The 21,946-nt window shown below is 38.2% G+C and overlaps 2 protein-coding genes across 6 annotated transcripts; one reads left to right on the plus strand and one right to left on the minus strand.

Annotated features, from left to right (window-relative positions):
- Positions 1–829: 829 nt before the first annotated feature.
- On the plus strand, positions 830–11,064 carry LOC113095217 (POZ-, AT hook-, and zinc finger-containing protein 1-like). 3 transcript variants are annotated; one of them, XM_026260841.1, is made up of 6 exons: positions 830–2,699; positions 2,798–2,861; positions 4,325–4,496; positions 4,791–4,952; positions 7,455–7,664; positions 8,869–11,064. In XM_026260841.1, exons 1-6 carry the CDS (start codon positions 1,516–1,518, stop codon positions 9,330–9,332), a joined length of 2,256 nt encoding a protein of 751 aa, XP_026116626.1. In that variant the 5' UTR covers positions 830–1,515; the 3' UTR covers positions 9,333–11,064. The 3 variants fall into 3 exon arrangements, with proteins under 3 accessions (XP_026116626.1, XP_026116627.1, XP_026116628.1); XM_026260842.1 differs by lacking the exon at positions 7,455–7,664 and having other exon boundaries at positions 833–2,699; XM_026260843.1 differs by lacking the exons at positions 4,791–4,952; positions 7,455–7,664 and having other exon boundaries at positions 838–2,699.
- A 3,239-nt stretch (positions 11,065–14,303) lies between these two features.
- slc2a11a (solute carrier family 2 member 11a) lies at positions 14,304–21,522 on the minus strand. 3 transcript variants are annotated; one of them, XM_026260850.1, is made up of 12 exons: positions 21,198–21,522; positions 20,907–20,965; positions 20,623–20,783; positions 20,326–20,450; positions 20,079–20,208; positions 19,723–19,871; positions 16,543–16,730; positions 15,693–15,803; positions 15,286–15,387; positions 15,005–15,080; positions 14,765–14,892; positions 14,304–14,653 (listed from the first exon to the last, which is right to left on the minus strand). In XM_026260850.1, the coding sequence occupies exons 2-12, from the start codon at positions 20,922–20,924 to the stop codon at positions 14,435–14,437; spliced, it is 1,407 nt and encodes a 468-aa protein (XP_026116635.1). In that variant the 5' UTR covers positions 20,925–20,965; positions 21,198–21,522; the 3' UTR covers positions 14,304–14,434. The 3 variants fall into 3 exon arrangements, with proteins under 3 accessions (XP_026116635.1, XP_026116630.1, XP_026116634.1); XM_026260845.1 differs by having other exon boundaries at positions 20,907–21,005; XM_026260849.1 differs by having other exon boundaries at positions 20,907–21,021.
- Positions 21,523–21,946: the final 424 nt, after the last annotated feature.

The following is a 21,946-nucleotide window of genomic DNA, read 5'->3' on the forward strand; positions in this document are numbered from 1 at the left end:
AAGCAAAACCAAGAAATGTGAATGAATTGTGGAATGTTGTTAAAGAATCATGGAGTGGAATAACAGCTGAGAGGTGCCACAAGTTGGTTGACTCCATGCCACACAGATGTCAAGCAGTTTTAAAAAAACTGTGGTCATACAACTAAATATTAGTTTAGTGATTCACAGGATTGCTAAATCCCAGAAAAAAAAAATGTTTGTACAAAATAGTTTTGAGTTTGTACAGTCAAAGGTAGACACTGCTATTTTTTTCAACACACCCCTTTCAACTAATTCAACTAATTGCCCAATTGCACAGCCTTAAGAGCGTGCATATCATGAATGCTGGGTCTCATTTGTTTTCTGAGAATCTACTGAACCTACTGGTAACTTGTTTGCCACGTAGCAATAAAAAATATACTAAAAACCTTGATTATTCTGGTTAGTCACATTGTACTGCTATTATTTTGAACAATACTGTATCAGGTGTCCTTGGTAAATAAATTGGAGTCTGTTCTAATGTTGTTAACCATGCATGTCAGAACTACTCCCATTCGACATGCTTCTGTACCCAATCTCATGGGCGATTGGCTAGGTGTTCTTTTTATTTCTGTATAATATTGTGTTATATGGGGCTCCATACAAACCCAAGGACACTGGGTAATGCATGGACTGAAACTAAAAAGCAGACAAACTACATAAAAGTACAACATGAATAGGAAAGCAAAACGAACAAAAACTGATTGCAATTATCAGAGTCAGAGCATGTTTCAGTGTTGTCTGAAAACAAAGACAGCTGCCCAAGAAATACAACCTGAGCTCAAAATTAATTATATTTTTTCCCTTAATGTTTCCCTAAAACATTTGTGCATCTTATTTCCAAGAGTAGAAACAATACAGCAGCCAGATACACTGCAAGCCAGTGTAGTCTACAACAATTACCTTTCTCTATTGTTTGTGTCTTTTGTGCTTGAAATGTACATTGCCTGTTCAGGAGAGCAGCTGACTGTCTAAGGGACAGTGCCAGTTCAAGAGTTTTGATACTTCACTTTAATTTTATTCACGTTTACCGTATATGTTCTAATTGGTTACACTGTCTGAAAGAGAGAAAAAGACGGTCTGCTGTCATGTACTCGGTGTCTGGCGTACATTTGGGGGAGGGGGCTCACTGGAAAACAAGTATGTGAATTCATAACACCGCGAACCAGGAAGACGGACGCGAAACTTAAAATTAATTTCGGTGTGTGACTACTTTAGTATCTGCGCTTTATCTTTGGACCGAAGTAATGTATTAAACTGTGCGAAAACAGAAAATATTAAACGCAAACGACAGCCCCCTTCCTTTAAGCAAAGGTCAAAGTTCACAGGAAGCTGGGGGGCTGCCATTTTTCCCCCTGCTAACATGTTAGATGCTAAAAAGGCGAGGAGTGGTGGTCGCTGCTGAGTGGTTCTGTTTATTTGGGTGTTTGCATTTCGTTTGCGTTTGTCTACCTCTTCTGTCGTATGCGTTAGGCTTGGTTATTGAATGAAGGCGGCATGGAGAGGACAGAACACCCGTGGAATTCCTCCTACACGTACCAGGTGAGTAAACACAGCGCCGACATGCTACACAACCTCAACAGCCAGAGAAAAGATGGAGGCAGGTTTTGTGATGTTATCTTGCGCGTCGGAGAGGAGAGCTTCCCAGCGCACAAGGCAGTGCTGGCGGCGTGCAGCGAGTATTTTGAGTCGGTGTTTAGCTGTCAGGCGGAAGACGACGGCCAGGGCAAGGAGCTGGAGATGCACACGATCAGTCCCAAAGTTTTCCGAGACATCCTGGACTTCGCATACACGTCTAAGATCGTGGTGCGTCTGGAGTGTTTCCCGGAGCTTATGACCGCGGCGAAGTTTCTGCTTATGCGATCTGTCATCGAGATCTGTCAGGAGGTCATCAAACAATCCAACATGCAGATCCTCGTGCCTCCTTCACGAGGAGGCGAGCACAGCCTGTTCAGGGCCGCGGAGCAGCTGTCATACCCCCTTCCCGTGGACATGTCAAACGGGAGCGTGTCCAGCGGCGCAGTGTTTACCGACAACAACGACAGCGACTGTGCCGATCCGACGCAGCCAAGTAACAGCTCACAGCCGGCCACTTCCGGAGCACAAGCGGCCGATCGCTTAGCGGTTTCCCCGCTGGAGTTTCCCAGCAGCCACCTCAATAGCGACGGCTCTAAGCGAGGCAGAGGGAGACCCAAAAAAGAGCCCACGACAGAGCCGATCACTTACAACAACAGCACTGCTCTAAACGAAAACAAGGGGATTTTCTTGTGCGGGGTTTGTGGTAAGATGTTTCCTGACGATGTCCAGTTGAGAAACCACGAGACGCAGCACGGGACGTTCACCGGCGGCGTGCGCACCGGACCGGAGCTGGTCGCTGTGGACGGCCCGACGATGATCTCTCCTCCCCAGGCGCGGTTTCAGGAAAACGGACTGCCCGCGGAAAACCGTAAACGCGAGAGGACGAGACGTCACGTCGCGTGTGATCTGTGCGGGAAGGTCTTCCGAGACGTCTACCACCTCAACCGGCACAAACTGTCACATTCGGGCGAGAAACCGTACGCGTGTCCGGTGTGCGGGCTGCGCTTCAAACGCAAAGACAGGATGTCTTACCATGTGCGGTCTCACGACGGCTCGGTGGGTAAACCGTATGTCTGTCAAAGCTGCGGGAAAGGTTTCTCCAGGTGAGGGCAGTCATTTATGATCGCTTCTATACATACTCTATACATGTTCTGTATTTGTGTCATCATACATGATTCGTGTGATGGTTTTGTTTTTGTAGGCCAGATCATCTGAATGGACATATTAAACAGGTTCACACCACAGAGAGACCTCACAAGTGTCAGGTGAGAAATGCTACATTTTAATGTATGCCCATTCTCATGGTTCAAATCTGTATGGCTTTTTCTTTCATATAATGAATTTATTAGTCATATTCCAGCCCCCCCCCCCCCCCACCATATAAGGAAAGAGACAGGACTGGGTCTGTCATACCCCAAAATGACTCGCTTTGGCACACATACTAAACTATTAGAATTTTTTTCTCAGTTAATCAAATCGTCATCTCAATTCAATTCACGGCCCTCACAACCAAACACATATGTTTGCGCGGCCCACTGTAAAAAAATTAACTGACCTCGCTATTGTTGGGTTAATAACTTAGTACTCAGAAGCTAGATTGTTAACTGTCTGTATTGAATGAACTGGCAATGAACACAAAATAACTCGGGCTGGCACCGCTCAGCAAAACGGGAAAACCAGATCCAGGCAGAGCTCTGCAGCGGATAGACAGTCAGAGGAGAAAGCAGTCAGGAGGGAACATGTTGACAGCCATTTATGCATGTTTGAATTTGTTGTTCTGTAGCATATGCAGCAAAAATATCTAAGATAAATTGCAGGTTCATTCTTAAACCAACCAGCGAGATCGAATAGTGGAAGTATAGTGGAGTATAGTGGTATAGTGGATATATATATAATATGAAATTATATGAAATTATGTTATTATTTCTTTTAATAGTAATTGGTGGCCCACCTGCAATACCACCATGCCCCACAGGTTGAAAACCACCGATTTATAACTTTTCACAATATAAATCATTGCAAAGCAACTTCAGAGGAAATTTCAGTTTCTATTTTAAAGTTTCTATGTAATATTTAGTAGTAGCTTATGAGTGTTGACTGTCCATATGGATGAAATTTCCATTGAAATTCATGCAGTAAATAAATGACGTAATCAATCAGTTGGTCTATCAAGTAGACCATTGACAATCCTAATTGAGATTGTAGATAGTGTCAATAGTCCATTTGAGAGATAGGTGGCGGTAATGCACTAATATAAGTCTGCGAGCCACCATAAAGTAAAAAGAAGAAGAAACCTCCTCACACGCCTGCTTAGAAGACTGATAGACTGCAACAGTTTTAGTAAAGAATCTTGGTTTGTGTTCTACTGAAGAAACAAATTCACCTGTATCTTTTATGCCCTGGGGGAAAGCAGATAAACATCAAATGTACATTTTGGGGTGAACTATCCCTTTAAGTGAGCAACCAGAAGTGGTTCATGGGTTCACATTGAGTTCAACACCCCCTAGTGGTGATCCATCTGACTTTCGAAACAGTGCAACTTAACGAAGCTTCGTTTTAGCTGTTCTCCACAGCTCAGGTCCTCATTCACATTCATTATATGTTCTAGATAAATAGAACTAAAAATATTTTATTAAACACCTCCATTAAATCAACTTTTTGTTTTGATAACACTCCCAAAAATGATCTCTTGGAAAATGCTTATAAACCGTATCTTGAAATGTCTCAGATTTGCAACGCGTCTTTCGCAACAAGAGATCGCCTGAGGTCGCACCTGGCATGCCATGAAGATAAGATACCATGTCAAGTGTGTGGGAAATTCCTCCGGGCTGCCTACATGACCGACCACTTGAAAAAACACAGTGAAGGACCTCATAACTACTGTGGAATATGCAACAAAGGTACTGGTCAGACACGCATTGAAAATAACTAATTTTATCAAGGCATTCCTTATAAACAGCAGAACTCGTGCTTACAAATTACCCAGCTAATGATCCACATTTTCATTGCCACTGACACCATCCTTAGTAAGTTAGCTTAGGCTCACAGAAACTGGTTGGCTTATTAATGGGGAAAAGGCTTAAGTTTTAAAATAGTTTTGAAAGCCGTAGAGTAATCTTCTGATTAATAAGACTTGAGTGTTGTTCTGTTTTTTGTTTTATTGTTTTTCCTACTTGTTCTTCCGATGGTCTCAGGTTTTTCTACTGCATCCTACTTAAAGGTGCATGTAAAAACGCACCACAGCTCGTCCATGCTCCCTTCCTCTGCAGCACATCAGTTCCCTGAAGCACGTACCAACAGACCACAGATGCACAACGGTGCCCCCTACCACTCAGGACGCCAGTGCGCAGTGGAAGGCAAGCAAGCCTCTCCCCGCAGCGTCAAATTGTTATTCGCTCACTTGCTGTCTTTTTCACTGCTGCTTATCAGATGCTGCATCTGCTTACATATAAACTCACCGCAAATACGGATTGGAGTGCTGCACATTTATCATTTATTGCAGCATGTGCAGGGAATCAGATATGTCGTTCAGAATTCAGCAGTCTAAATTACATACTCTTTTAGGACTTTTCTCTCAGTGGGTGAGAAAGGATGTTTGTTGCTTAAATTGTGGGTTGTCTTTCACATTTTAAGAGGAACGTCAAGGATGAGTTTCTTTAGCTCAGCTGGTAGAGTTTTGTAAAATGGATATCTAAATGTGCAATTGTAATGATACCTTTGTATCACTTGACTGATGAAGTATTGAGTATGTAGATCGTTCTTGTAGTTTTGCAAACTTAATGGATGGCTGCCAGATGTAAATTCAAACAAAGTACGTTATTTAAAATATTCAAGCTTCTTCAATATTTGACTTACTGGCAAAATACTAAAATGAGACCGAAAAGATTTACTTATAAAGGAACAGTTCATCCCAAAATGGCAGTTTGCTGAAAATATTCTCTCCCTCAGGCCAAGATGTAGATGAGCATGTTTCTTCATTTGAACAGATATAGAGAATTCTCTCACACGTGGATCCTTTGCAGCAAATGGACGCTGTCAGAATGAGAGTCCAAACGGCTGATAAAAGAATCTCAATAATTCAGAAGTAATCCACACGACGAGTCCATCAGTTAACTTGTGAAGTAAATATCTGTTTGATATAAAACAAATCCACCATAAAGGTGTTTTAACTTCAAAGCATTGCTTCTAACCAAAAAACAACTCCATAATAATGCTTACTCTGGATTATTTGGAGTATTGTAATGCTTTTAACAGCTGTTTGGACTCTCATTCTGACGGCACTAATTTGCTGCAGAGGATCCTTTGAGTATGCTTTCCCAGATCTGTTCCGATGAACAAAAAAACTCTACATCTTCATCTACATCTCGGATGGGCTGAAGTTAAAGGGATAGTTCACCCAAAAATGAAAATTATGTAATTAATGACTCACCCTCATGTCGTTCCAAACCTGTAAGATATTTTATATTTAGTCCAAGAGCTCTTGGTCCCTCCATAATAAAATAAAAACATAATCAAAGTAGTCCATGTGACAACAGAGGGTCAGTTAGAATATTTTGAAGCATCGAAAATACATTTTGGTCAAAAAATAGCAAAAACTACGACTTTATTCAGCATTGTCTTGTTTTCCGGGTCTGTTGTGAGCACGTTCAAAACACTGCAGTTTAGTGATATCCGGTTCGCGAACGAATCACTCGATGTAACCGGATCTTCTTGAACCAGTTCATCAAATCGAACTGAATTGTTTGAAACTGTTGGCGTCTCCAATACGCATTAATCCACCTTTACCTTTCATTACCTTTCTGGAAATGGACAGTATACTGTCCGTACATACGTTTTCAATGGAGGGACAGAAAGCTCTCTGACTAATTTAAAATATCTTAAACTGTGTTCCGAAGATGAACGGAGGTCTTATGGGTTTGGAAAGACATGAGGGTGAGTCATTAATGACATAATTTTCATTTTTGGGTGAACTGTTGCTTTAAGTTTCTTAATTTAAATAAGGTGCATTTAGAGATACAGTTGAATTAAGACCTGAGCTAAATAATAGTTGCAGCCCTATCAATCAGCTTTGTCTGCTAGTCACTTACATTGCTGCTGACCAATTTAGCATGGCCATGTGTCCCATTCTGTGTCGCTTACTTATCATCTCCATCAAGTGCTGGCATAATGAAAGCATTTTTGATCCTTCATTCATGCATGTGCATATATATGCATACATGCTGTGCATTATTTCTGTGGATTTAATGGACCTTTTTCAAACAATTATTGCCAAAAAATCCAGCAGCTTGTGATTGGGAATTACCTTACTAAACATAGAACATAGGAAACAATATGGAGACAGCATTTTTTCTAAAGAACTAACCATATTCTAGAATCTTGACATGACCCCTTAGTTATGGAAATGCCATGAATAATAATAATAAAAAAATATTGTTTCCAGTAGGTTATTAATGTTAACTACTATGTGGATTCACTAGAATTGAGAGGAAGTGGAATTATTTTTGATCTTGTAATGCAAGCTTTAGGGTTTTGACAGTTAATATGTAAAAGCTAATGCAGAAATACATCAGAAAGGTGCCATTAACTTTACATCAGTACAGAATTGTCATTACAGTATCCCTCCAACAGTATCAATGAGCTGCTGGCTTGGCGTGTAATGAAAGAAAAAGATTCATTCATTTAAAACTTGTTTTTGTCATTTTAGCTTTGAACAAACAATGTTCATAATTTCTGATGGTTTCTGAACTGATGTGAAGCTAGAGGTCATCTGAATGTATTGACTGCAAATTGTCCCCCTTGGCCTCTGTCTTTTCCTCTATCCATATCCCTTACTTCTTGGGGCGGTTACTGGCGTGTAGACCTTTGCACCAATCACCGGCTCGTGGTTACCTTTCCTGAGACAGAGGGGTCTTTTCGGGGGCTAGCTGGGCCAGTTCTACCCCAGCCCATCCCTCCGAGCCTGGGCCTGCAGCCTGAGCTGCTCCTGGGCAAGCCAGGTCCAACTCCCTATTTTTGGGAGTGCCGCTCTTCTGGAGCACCAGGGTTTCCACTTCATGGACCTCTTACAGGTCAGTACGGGCTGTTTTGAGGGTGGAAATGTGGCGAACCAAAGAACTGAGGATGTCTGGATGCTGTAACCGATAAGTCTGGTGTAAATATCTGCTAAGCACCATTAACATTCACAAGACTTTTAAGTCTGGTTTCAGATCTTACCTAATAATTGTCTCGTCAGTATTATGCTTTCATACCTTTCTGGGTCTGTAAATGCCCTGTAACCAACTAGAGTTTAAATAAACTTTGAGTACAAAATAGTGAAAGTTTGAGAGACTAACACTAGATTCTTGGTACTCAACATGTTTTTCATAGAGGGAACACGTGACTCTTTAATGAGAGTGTTGTAGCATGTCATCACATTTTCCCCCAAATATAGTACTAATCACCCAATCAGAAATTATCAATGGTTTCATCATGCGCTAAAGTGTCGCTCATTTGTTAGTAGCTAGGAGAACTACTTAGTTGGTCAGGCTAAATTTCAGTAACATGTTGAAAAAATGTGAGCACCAATCAGAGCGGAGAATTCAGTTTTTCATGGTTGTTGATTGGTAGAGTCTACTTTGTGGTAGAGAAGTCTCCAAATTGTTAAAGGGATAGTTTTATGTCATCATTTAGTCATTTTTATGTTGTTTACAAAATGGTTTGACTGCCTTTCATTTGTGGAAAATACAAGAAGATATTTTGAGGGATTTTCCTATGCAGACAGTTAAAATCAGTGGGCTCCAGTGTTGTTTGGTTCTTGGGAGTTTTTCAAAATATCATCTTTTGTGTTCCAGACTAGAAATTAATAAAGGTTTGGAAAAACCTGAAGGGTGACTAAATTATAAAAATGTCCATTTCCTCCCAAACTAAGGTTAAGTGCCACTGCTCTAGAGCCTAGGAACTCTGAAGACTAAAAATCTGAAGTATTAATTTTCCACATAATGTTGTGCACAATAGAATGCAGTTTAATTTGATTATATTTCTCTTTCTTACACAAAGTCACAAAACAACACAAAAAAATTACACAAGCCACAATAAAATTATCAGTTTGGGCCAAGCTGTTTTTATACCGAAACAGGTTTACACAAGTGGCTGTGGTCACGAGGATTCAGGTATAAAGGAAATATTTACATTTTTAAATGTGTTGCTTAATGTGAGGCTCCTTCTCTCTTCCTATATATCTCTCTGTCCCACTCCTTCCCTGATATCCCCTTCCCCACTCTGTGTTTACCTCAGACGGGCAGGAGAATGCTGGGAAATGCCCCCATCAGGACTCTGATGGATCGGATGCAGTTTTCGGTGACCTTTCCAATGGAACGGACCTCAAGACTGAACAGAAAGTAGAGGGAGAAGAAATGGAAGTGACATCTTTTATCTTTAACGGCCAACCTGATGATGCAGTGACCTCACCGGGGGGATCCAAAAACATCCAAAACACAGACCAAGAAAAGAAGTTTGCCTGCGGCGACTGCGGCCAGACCTTCCGCACAAAGTCTTACCTCAACAAGCACCATCACCGGGTTCATAAGAAACGTGCTGCGGCCCTGTCTGGCCTCGGTGATCTCGGTTCACCCTTTTCCCCCCAACAGAATATGTCACTTCTTGAATCCTTTGGCTTTCAGATCGTCCAGTCAGCCTTTGCCTCCTCACTAGTGGACTCTGAGATGGGCAACAGTGGAATGGGTTTAGGGGAGAAATGACCCCTTTGAGATGCAGACATTTCTTCTAACCTTATTGGACAACCAAACTTTTCATAACTGCGAGTTTAGTCTGTTGTCTCATACTCCTTGACGCCACATGCAGAGTACTTTTTGTTTTTGGCTTTTCTTATTATTCTAATGTTTGTTAATGTTTCGACTTTGCCATCGTGGATGCCATTTTGATTCCATCTTGGTGTGAAGCAGCTAATGTTTATTCCTCCTTCAACAAATCCTCAATTTCATTGGTCTATCCTAAAAATAAACAAAAAACTATTCATTGCTTTTGACATGTTTGTGTATCACGTGTGTCTCCCGGCTTCCACATTGTGGATTGAGGATGATGTATGCTTTAAAAGACAAACTAATGCCCCAACCTTCAGAATGTACCTCTAGGTCATTTTTGCCCAGACTTACCTCACCGAGAAGCATAACATTACCAAGTATTACGATTTTAACAGTCTAGACAAAAGTTTTCACCATCAGAAAACACTGAGACCGTGTAATTTGCGCAGCTGTCGTAGACCTAGAGTCTTTTTCTATATGAGTTTCTTTAACAAACGTAAATGATTTTAAATCCTTTAAAACTTCAGGCTAAATAATGGCTGTTAACTTTTGTGGTGTTTCTTTGTTTATCATTGGTAGTTCTGAGATCCATTGTTTTGGCTCACAAAAAGTGTGTCTGTTTTTAATGTCCAACAGGGACCAATTTCAGGTTTCACTGTAAGATATAGCAAGAAGCAAAGAATATATTTTATTAACTTATTGATACCGGTGTCCAAGTCTCCTTTTACGCAAAGGTATATACTGCGTTTTGTTGCGATGTGCTATTATCTTGACTCATGCAGCCGTCACAACGGCACGAGAGTGATGACATGTATGTATGAGTACACGTTTGTATGCTGCAATCTCTCCAATGTCCTTTATCTCTAGAATGTAATAGAAACAGAGGGCTTTTTAATCTTTTTTTTAATATATCAGAGTTTTCTAAGTGGTTCAGTACATTCCTGCTTAATTTAAATTTAATGACATGTAACATTCTATATATAAAATAAATATGTATATATGTATGGCCAATTATATTAGTTTATGCAAACGGGGTCCTTGTATATTTTCCTTGGCCTGGTTGAATGAATGGATCTTTCTTTTCTTTTCATTTTCCTTTTATTATAATTTTTTTCAGAGAGCAAGTTTTAACAGAATTGTTTTAAGTTGTTATTGACAAATCCATAAATTTAGTTTTGTCTTTATTATTATGCAAGTATTTGAGTGTGTGTTTGGTGTTAGCCTGTTCCTCTTACTCTAAATGCAGTGTTAATGCTGGTTACCTTTCCTTTTATTTTACCCTGCAGGTTATTAGTATTGTGTACCAATAATGTATTTGGAGTATTTGGAAAGGCAGTATGTACAATGTTGCCGAGGTTTTGCAAGCGGTCACTCATGATTGAATCTATGAATGACATAATGTACACACACACACACACAAGAAGTCTTTATTTTGTTACCGTATGTACTTGTTGGACTTAATGTTTTTATGTGTAGCCGTAAAATCTGAGGCAGACTGATCTGTTTTTAGCTTCAGCTTACTTATTTGACTAATCATTGCTAATATCAGATCATAACATCTGTTAATTGATTGCAGTTTTAACAATTCTAATAGTAACAATCATTGTCTGCCCAGTAAGTGTGATCTGAATATTTGCAGCCCTTATTTATTTACAAATTTTAAGTTGTAGGGAATTCTTCAGTTATTCTTATTGTTGTTGTTTGTGTCTCGTATGGTGTTATAGCTTATTACATCACTGGAAATGTGTTTTTTTTGTATATTTGTATGTTGCAAAGTGCCTTCCCAGTACTGATTGTGAACCGCGATGGGTAGGAAAAATCTGTCATTTAAAGGACCTATCTTATAAAAACCATATACAAACAGAGTTGCATCGACACTTTTGTATAAAGACATGCACATAGCAAGGTGTACATTTGTACGTTTGGTATCCTACCTTTTTTGTTTTTTTTGACAAAATGTTGTTTCTCTGCAATTTATGTCACAACTTTGATCAATTTTTGGACATTTGAATATAAGCATACTTTTCTATTGATGTTTGTTTTTGTACACTGTTTTTGTGTCTCTGTCTATTTGGTACGGAGATAGCTATTAAATAAAATTGTATTTGAAAAATTTCTCTCTTGTGATGAGCACTTCAGAATTAATAATTGTGCATGTTGTTCTAGGTTATTTTGTGCAAAAACAGTGTGACTTGCAATCTGTTGTGAAAACAATGGTGTAGTTTTTCATTATTTCATACATTACTGGTGCAACTGATCCAATCATAACATACACATTATAGCTGTAAATGCATAAGGTTATTAAATGATTATTTGGTAATAAGGCCAAAACATAACAGAAAACCAAAATAATGCTTTTCATTATTGCTAATATTGTACCTTGACGTGCAAGCATGAATCTTTGCGTAGACATGAGTGCTGCCTTGAGCATGAATCTTTGCGTAGACATGAGTGCTGCCTTGATGAGGATTCCAAAATTGATTTCCTGCTGCCTGTCTGAAAGTCAAAATCATAAAGAGGTTCAAGTAATGGGCCAGTATTTTTTTTTTCAATAATTCGAAACTGAGGCTGCATGTAAGGCCACACACATATCTCAGAAATAAACTAACCACATATTCTCTTTTTATTTATGTGCAACATTGCATAATGCAGTACAGCACTGCTTTTCTGTGTGTTTTTATTTGTATTATAAGTCTGGCAGCACAAAAGCATAGTCACACTTAGATTTGAAATGTTAAAAATTGAACTTGAAAGAACAGCAGTGTACACCAGGGTTGAAGTGCAGTAGATAAATAAATAAAACATTCAAATGAATACTTATTTTTATTAAAAAATATACAAAAGAAAAAGAAATTATAACTTCTCTCACCCTCTGCCCCGCACTCCAAAGTCCATAAAACTTGGTGGATGTTCATCTCAGGACTAAGGTAAATATTACCTTAAATGAAAATGAGAACGATTTTACAGTCAGCCCAAAACAATAACCAGCACAAAAGTACTTTGGGTAGATCCAGTGTAACCGGTACGGTTATTTATTTATTTTTTTTAATTTGTACATATTTCAGGTTCAACACATAGACAGTAAAAGAAATGGACACAGCGACCCCATTGGAACTCAATTGAGACAAGTGAAGCCCATTTTTAGCGTTTTTTTTAGCACTTCCGTTTCTGACCATAGACAGTAAAAGAAACATAACGTTTATTTACGTTCGATTGGAAATCAGTTCTTTAGCTCATTGAGGCCATCTGTTGGCATGATGGTGGAATTAATAACAATTACAATTTTGACATTTGTAGAAAAATAGTCAACTAAACATAGTTTATTAAAGTTGTTTAGATTTAAATTCGAATATATCAGTCCACAATACAGATTTGTGTTACATCTGTTATGTTTCTTTATTATTATTATTTTTTAATGTTTTTCGATTGTCGTAATTTATCTTAACATGATAAAATAGGCCGTCCTAGTAAATGCTAATTCTAATGGAATCAAATTAAAGCTTTTGAATGTGCAAAGGTTAATGGAATTAAAGTGGTTTCTAAAACCAAAAAAAATAACCAGGCTATTCGGCTGGTTGCGTTTTAAAAAAGAATCCATACTGAGCATAAAACAACCTGCAGCCCTTTTTAAAACACCTGTTCACACACACACACACACACACACACACACACACACACACACACACACACACACACACACACACACACACATACTGTATGCACAGAAAAATGGAAGTGTGTTAGACACTTACACAGCTGAATTAAAACATGCTCACACAAAAGGCACATTATTGTGTACCAGATATAGTAAACTGCATTTCTGTTGAAGTGTTTCAATTATTTATGTTTGCACTTCTGTTGAAGTGTTTTAAGACTTTAAATGTATGTACTTCTGTTGAAGTGTTTAATTTCCTTACATTTGCACTTCTGGTGAAGTGTTTTAATTATTTATACTATTATGAATATACTATATATGAAATCACTATCACTGGCACAAGTGATAATTTTATATTTTGAAAAAATTATATTTAAAATGTTACAATGTCATATCCTAAGAAAATGTATAACCTAAGCTCAAACTAGCTGAAAATGTATGTATTGTTTGATAATTTTCATTTTATTTTAAGAAGCAATTAAAAAAAAAAAAAAAAATTGTGTATTTAGAATATATTTATTCACATTTAACATACAGTGTACCACCTCGACTTCACCCTAATTTGTAGTGCTTACCCATTTCACAATAGCCAAAAACCAAACTGTCAGTTGTGTTAGTTTTTTTTTTTTTTTTTTTTTACAAAATGAACAACCTCAATATTAATAACTTTGATGTATGAGAATAGGTCTGTAACTTTTTAACAACCCAGTCCAGTACAAAACTACATTAAATGAGTCAGCTGTAATTGGCGACCTAAATAAGTATGTCCTTTTAAAGTTGGCAGAACTTTAGGTACGGCTGCATTTGTGCAGATAATCTTGCAGAAATAAGCAACAGATTTAGCAGAATGGTCTTGTTAATCTGTTCTAAACATCAGCCAGAATCACGGGTTTACTATGAACTAAAGCTCACTGTTGCCATAGAATAGCTTCAGGGGTTCACCGCTGTAAGAGTGTTGCTGAGTCACACTGACCTTAAGGAAAAACATTTGGGAGAAATGTTATAGCTGCACCCTCTCAAAGTCAACGTACCTAAGTGTTATCTTAAACCATCTCCTGTATCAAGTGTGCTAACAAAATAACAACAAAAAAATCAGTTTTTCTTACCTAATGGGAATCATGGTAAAGAGAGCTGAAGAAAACTTCTTTTCATTTAATTTCCAAGCAGTTCAATCTATGATTAGCAATATCTTATTCTTAAATAATGTAATTCATGAGTAATGGCTGAATCAAGTAAGCAAAGCAAGTCAGTCAAGTGATGAGGAATACAATATTTAATCAGCAAGTAATGCATGTACAAAGATGTAAACTTACTCCAGTTAAGGCATACTTTTACAAATATTCTTCTAAAAATATTAATTTAGTTTGTAAGAAATTTTACCACTCTATAAGGCAGTGGAGTGAAAGATTTCCCCAAGTTGGTACTGAGCTTGTTTTCCTTCTATATTCATCTTCACCTGTCCACGGTAGTTGAGCCTGTGAAACTCTTTAGTGATCATCGATATGGTCTTTCCCTTGGTTTCAGGTAGAACCATCTGAATATATAAAGCAGTCAAGAGGCACACAGCCCCAAATGGAACAAAGCAATACTGTCCTAAACCGCTCTGCAAAAACACACACAGAGGACATTCAGAAGAAAAGGATCCTATTCTTAATGTGTATTTTGTCAAATATGTCAGATATTAAGAATATTAAACATATTTTCAAGTTCTCACCACAAGGAAAGGGAAGATCATCCCGATTATGAAGAGGTTAAGCCACATTAGAGAGCCAGCGGTCATGTAGGCGGCAGGACGTGATGTTTGGTTAAACATCTCTGTTGGTAGGATTCCAGTCACCCCAGCTACCATATGAAGAACAGTGTTGATAAATGGCAAACCACAGTGTAAAATAACACTATAGAAATGGTTGCATTATATATACATTCCACTGTATATCAAGGTGTTGTAGTTCACCTGGTCCCATGCCAAAGCTGAGAATGTAGGTGAAGATGCAGGTCATGCTCAGGTACGGCATCCAGGTAACCATATTCTATCGGGTGAAAGGTCAAACCAGAGGTAAAAGTTATATTTAACCAAAGATGACGACAATTCAGTTGAACACTCTAATGTTGTACATTATGTGTTCCCTTTAAGGTTAAACATTAGCTTGTACATAATCTTCCACATGACTACAGTACAGTATGTGTGTGCTGGTTAAAGGAAAGGGGGGTGATGCAACATTGAATAATTCACACCTCAAGGGAAAGAGCCACAGTGAAGACTATTGCCCATCCAGTCATGAGAACATAGCCGCCCATCAACATCAGCCTCCTACCCAACCTTTCAATCAACAGGTTCTGCACATACACACACACACACACACACACACACACAAACATACAGAGATTTAAAATTAATGTATGGCATTGTCATTCTACACAGAAATTATTCAGTATTCAGTTACATAATTAAAATGGTAATTTAGATTCTACAAACAAATGATATCTTGGTAAAAAGGACTAAAATGTTTATCCAGCCCTGACTGATAACCCCGGCATTCAAGATGAATTAATTCACTCAAACTATGCAAGTGAGGTCAAAGGATTGCCTGTACAGCTCTGGGACTCTTACATAACTGATAATGGATGAATGGAAGACTCACACATAGAATGCAAGCAGTGAATTCACACATCCCGGTGCCAATGGTCACATATTGGATCTGTCCTGCAGATATACCCGCTTCTTGGAACACATATGATGCATAGAAGTAAATCTGAGGATTGAAAAAAATGGTCCTAAGTTTCTGAAATTAGGAGTGTGCAAAACACACATACACACGCACACCAACACTAACACTTGAAATACTTCTGAAGCATTTTGAGTTATGTAAAAAAAAGTGTTATGTACGTGTTATGTTATGTAAGTGTTACATGTTGTGAGATTTACCAAAGCTCTTTTGCAAGGCAAGTCAATTAGTCATTTGCTGTTTAGTTTTTCAGCAGCCATTACTCCAGTCTTCAGTGTTGCGTTATCCTTTAGAAATCATTCTTTGTTCATTTCTTATAATCAGTTTTGGAAACAGTTGTGCTGCTTAATATGTTTGTAGAAACAGTTATATACATTTTCAAACTTCTCTGAATTGAATGATTAAATTTAATATTATTTAAAGCATAAGTATTTGAACATAAGTACTACTATTTTATCTAATATTAATACATTAACTTATCTATTTTAACTTCTGATAATAATACATTAACTTATCTATTTCAACTTCTGATAAGTGATTTTTGTGTATGTTTGCATGGATTTTTATCCCCTGAATCGTGACGAATCTTTCAAATATTAACATAAAGCCTGCAACACAAGCATTCATTCTCATGATCGGCTGGGTGTGTTTTTTGGGGTTAACATTCACTTTATGAAGCAATGCACTGGTGATCCAGTTACACTTGAATTACCAACTAAGAGCCAAAGATATAATGACACAGAATTGGACAGGGGCAGGGACTCACCGAGTCATTACCACACAGTTGCATGGCACTGCTTAGGACCGCCACAGTGATGAGCTGCCAGCGGACGCTGCGGTCAGTGAAGAGCTCCCACGGCTGTTTGGCACGTTCTCCCTTCGTCTCATTCTGTTCCTGCAGAATCTCATCCAGCTCTTCTCTCTGCACCTCACAGCCTCGCAGACGCTGCAGTGCTGCGGAACAAACATTACTGTTGTATATAATCATGCATGAGAATTACATGCTTTGTGAAACACAATCTAACGATATCTAACGTTTTGTACTATTTTTTTTTCTAACCAAAAGAAGCAAATGGTTTACTTTCATTGTATGGCCAAAAGCATCTTTGAAAAACTTGGAAAGAATTTGAATTATCCCTTTAAAAACTGTTAAAAGTTATTAAAGTATATATAATATTGTTTTATCTGTAAACTCTTAAAGGGGGGGTGAAATGCTCGTTTTCACTCAATATCATGTTAATCTTGAGTACCTATAGAGTAGTACTGCATCCTTCATAACTCCAAAAAGTCTTTAGTTTTATTATATTCATAAGGGAAAGATAGTCTGTACCGATTTTTCCCGGAAAAACACGAGCGCCTAGAGGCGTGACGTGTGGGCGGAGCTAAAGAATCACAAGCGTGTGGAAAGTTTTTGCGTTGAGAGCGTTTGGAAGCTGTGACAGCTGTGAAGGCTGAAACTGAACGAGAGCAGCAGCAGCAACGACTCGCTCCGAGCGGGGCTCGAACCCGGGTCTCCGCATGGGAGGCGGACGGACTAACAAGGAGGCAGAGATATTTGTAAGCAGTTTTACTCACCGCATGCGGTTCCAACACACATTGTGACCCTTTTTCGTTGGAACTGCATTTTCCTTAAGAAATAAACGATGTGCAAATCCGTCGTCAAACTGGGCCTTGTTTGAAAAACAAGCATCTTCGAAAATGCAGGGAACAAACAAAAACACTTGCACAAATCCGTTGATGCTCTGTAAAAATAAACTCCATCCACTGGTCCCTTAATGCTGTTTCTCTTTTGGTAATCTGTGCAGGGTTGTCTTGCCCTGGCAACCAAAAACACACTCCTTTTGGTGACATTTCGCGACGCTCTCGCTCTGATCAGTGAGTCTGTGCTCAGCCTCTCAGTGCTGTGCTCTACGGGAGCGCACGCTCTTGCGGCAAAAGTGCCCTAGGACCCATATAAGGAAATTCCGCTCCATCTAACGTCACACAGAGACATATTCGAAAAAAAAACTTGAAACCGGAAGGAGTATTTTTGGAACAAAAATACTCCTTCAAACGTACAACTTAATTTTTGAAACTTTGTCCATGTTTAGCATGGGAATCCAACTCTTTGTAAAAAGTGTAAAAAACTCAATATGCATGAAATAGCATTTCACCCCCCCTTTAAAAATAAAAGTTCCCCAAATAACTTTTCATTATTGAAAAAAAAAAAACAAAAAAAACCAAACATAATATGCTGGATATATATGTTTTGAAGCATAGCAGGGTTTAAGCAGGTCATAAGCAACTATCTCCTGCTCAGGACCAGCTCATAACCAGCTTATGGCTATCATATTCTGTATGGCAAATAGAGCTGAAACAACGAATCGATTTAATCGATTAAAATCGATCATTAAAATAGTTGTCAACTAATTTAGTAATCGATTCGTCGCTAAATAAATTTTATTTGCCATAAGCGGCTCATTTCGTGCATATTTAAAATCTGCGGTGACCAAAGTGTGGCAGTAATGAGCCACCGGAGGTTTTACTCAGCCAGTACAGCAGGTGAAGTAGCGAATAGCCAATAGCTGGCCTCGTTTTATGTCACGTGCTTCCCGAACAGCGTCTCTGCAGCATTCAGCGGGAAGTGGGAGTACTTTACTTTGAGCCTTTAAAATGAAGAGTAACCTGTAAACTCTGCACTACTGAACTGTTTAAGGGGCCGTTCACATATCGTGTCTTTTGCGTGCTCAAGTTCGTTATTTCCTATGTAGGCGCGCAGTATGCACTCTCATAATGGAAGCGACGCGGTCGCGACACGCACGCGGTGCGATGCGCCCGTTTTTCCAGGCGCGTCCACACCGCATCCATTTATCCTTTGCTGAAATTTCCGGGTCTTCATGGAGAGGGCACGTCATGGAGAGAGCACGTCATGGTTGCTTAGCAAAGGCAGACGCCTCAGGGGCGCTTCTGCCCGAGCGCTTTGGAAAGAAGGAGAAAGCGGCGCGACTAGCGTCTTCCACGCGTTTTTAGGTGCGATATGTGAACGGCCCCTAAGAATTGTATTTGTGCAGATTCTCCAGTACAAGGTTGTTTGCAAATGTTTAGTCGTAAAAGCTGATAACATTGCTTTTTAACAGTTAACATTTAAAGCTTTACAAACATGTTATGTGATCAGTTTGTCGTTTACCAGTTCATAATTCAGACTTGCAGCCTAATTATGACTGAATGAGAGAGGTAAATGTTTGAGTATATTTAAAATGCACTTCTTTTCTAAGTATTCACTGCTCTTTTTCACACAGCAGGTTTTTTGTGTGTGTCCCAATTTTTTTTTCTGGACAACCTTCTGATGGATTTTACTTTAAATTGTGAGTTCCATTCAGGTTTCATGCCATTGGCACTTTTTTTCGAAGGATTGTTTACAATTTCACAGCATAAGCTATAAAGCTTTTTCCCAGTAAATAATAAAATACAATGCACTGCAATTTTATTCTGTTTTATCCTTATACTTCGTGAAAATATGTTCTCAAAGATTCCTTAAGCTTTGTTTGGGATGTTAAACTACTTTAGGAGCTCTAAGGACTGCCATGGTGAAAACAATATTTGAAATCTCCTTGTGAATTTTGCTAGAGTATGGATCAGTGTTTTGATTGCAGAAGAGTTCGACAAAGGATTACTAACATAATAAAACAACTCCAGGTATATTTTTGATGAGGATATGACAATGCAAAATGGTTAAAATCTCTTAAAAATCTATGCTGAATGATAAAGACCCTTTATTAATAATTTACTTGGGGAAAAAATGGAAAAAACTAAAATATAAGTACATAAACCGATTAATCGATTAATCGTAAAAATAATCGACAGATTAATCGATTATCAAAATAATCGTTAGTTGCAGCCCTAATCGCAAACAATATAGCAATATACAGTATAACTGCACCAATACTTAAAACTCAGGTTCTCATACCCATTAGGCAGGCCTCTTTGTCTCCACAGTCAATGAGGAGGTAGCGGGGACTTTCTGGGAACCATGGCAAGGTGAGGAGCTGGATGAAGCCTGGGATAGCATTACTAGCCAATAAGTACTGCCAACACGGCTCACAACCTAACAGCTCTCTGAAATAAATACAGACATTTTAAAATCAGTCATTCCAGTCATGCTTGTCTATTAAATTTGGGCAAAAAATAACATTGCCACGTTAGGTATTTTCAATGCTGTTCATAAAGTACTCAATAAAATAAAATAAAAATCTTCACATTACATAACGAAATGGTAATCACTCTCATTAGCGTCGTAAGAGATATGTCAAATATATAACATACTTCAGACTGACCACCTGTCCCAACACCAGACCAAAAGAAGTGAAGACTGCTGAGGACAGGGACACAGCCCCTCGTAAGTGCTTTGGTGCACTCTCACCAAAATACATGGGCTGTACATTCATACTGATGCCTGAATAGAAACAGAGAATATGTTTATAATAATACTAGGAAGAAACTAGTCATCTCAATGGCAAAATAGAAAAGAGACCATTAAACTGCATTTGCAGGAAAAATATATACACAGTACCTGCATTTATGCCAACCAAAAATCTGGAGATGATAATCATCTCAAATGACTTTGCTGTTCGGCTTAACAACGCAAGCAATGAACTTGAGAAGAGAAAGACATTGTTCAGCAACATAGTCTTCTTCCTTGGAAACAAGAACATAACAGAGCATACTTAGATTTACTACTTATTTAAAGTTTAACATTTTTTTTACATTTAAATCATCAAGTCTAAATAAATATAAATAAATAAAAATTGTGCATGGAACATGAACTTTTCATGTAAATTATACTGTATAAAAACAAGATTAATCATACCTCCCGAAACGTACAGACATTGGCCCTGCTATCAGGGCCCCAATAAAGCCGCCCAGTGAGAAAATGGAAACAATAAAGGTCCATATCAGTGTGATGTCGTAAACCCCCAACTGTATTCCCCATCGCTCCAAAAATGTCTCATTGACAAAGTTTTGAATGAACTGCAGGAATGAATACAGAACAGAAAACTGGTAACTGGTCTTAATAGACACAGAGACAACTAATATGAAATGAATTTAAACATTTTTACTCTTTCACAAACACTAAGTCAATTAAATACTTACCACAGTTGGTGCATTCATAATGGCCAGGTTGTATCCATATTGTAGAGTTCCCCCAATAGCTGTAGAGGTCACCATTAATACCAAAGTGTATGTATGACCCTGAGTATACACATAACTATAATAATAACAGGCATTTAATGTGACAAAACAAAAAATCAACTTCACAACAAAAATAACTACAATTAAATTAGAAATCGGTTAAATATGACTTTACAGTGAAACTCACAACTTATTTATTTAATTTAAAAACACAAATCTGACTAAAAGGAACACCACCAATAAACAGTCTACCTTCTTCTCCTTTGTGGTCATGCTGCCCTCTTTTAAAAAGAATCCAGAGGATGAAATCCAAGAATAAAGAAGGTCGTTGTCAGTTTGTGCTCGCCATTAAATGAGACACTGATGCTCCGAGAAAGGTGCGTAGAATAGAGATCTCGAGTCTATGACACACGTCTGCTGATGTTACAGCCAGCAATAAGTAACCTCAGAATAGTTTAATCAACCACCCTCTTGACTAGATTAAACAATGTTGTAAAAGATTTTCGAATTCTCTTGAGAATTTTAAATGAAACTATCGTGCTCTTTACAAACTATACACTGGCGCTATGTCCACGTGAAAGTCCAAGTCCATTTGAAAGAAAATTAATCTGTAGTTCAACTCCACCTATCGGAATATAAATATAAATGTGGGTACTGTAAAACGGAATATTAACGTGCTATTTATTTATTTTTTTAGAACAAATAAATTTAGCTTGTTTTACATTCAATCATCACAGGTTACTTAAATGTTTATGGTAACGTTTATAGAACTCCAGTAAAAATATTAAGACTATCCATACATACCATTAGGGGGCAGCATAACATTATCATCTTTTGGCACTTTGAATTTTGCACTGGAACAAGAAAGTTTAAGGAATAAATAAAATCTTGGTTTTTGGTTGCCCTATCAATAAATTAGCATTTAATACATTATTTGGATCAGTTCAAAAATCTCTTCAGACCAGTTTAGGTAACACAAAGAAATGCATAACTGACCTAAG

The sequence above is a fragment of the Carassius auratus genome, chromosome 6 (genome assembly GCF_003368295.1).
Source record: "Carassius auratus strain Wakin chromosome 6, ASM336829v1, whole genome shotgun sequence".
NCBI lineage: Eukaryota > Metazoa > Chordata > Actinopteri > Cypriniformes > Cyprinidae > Carassius > Carassius auratus.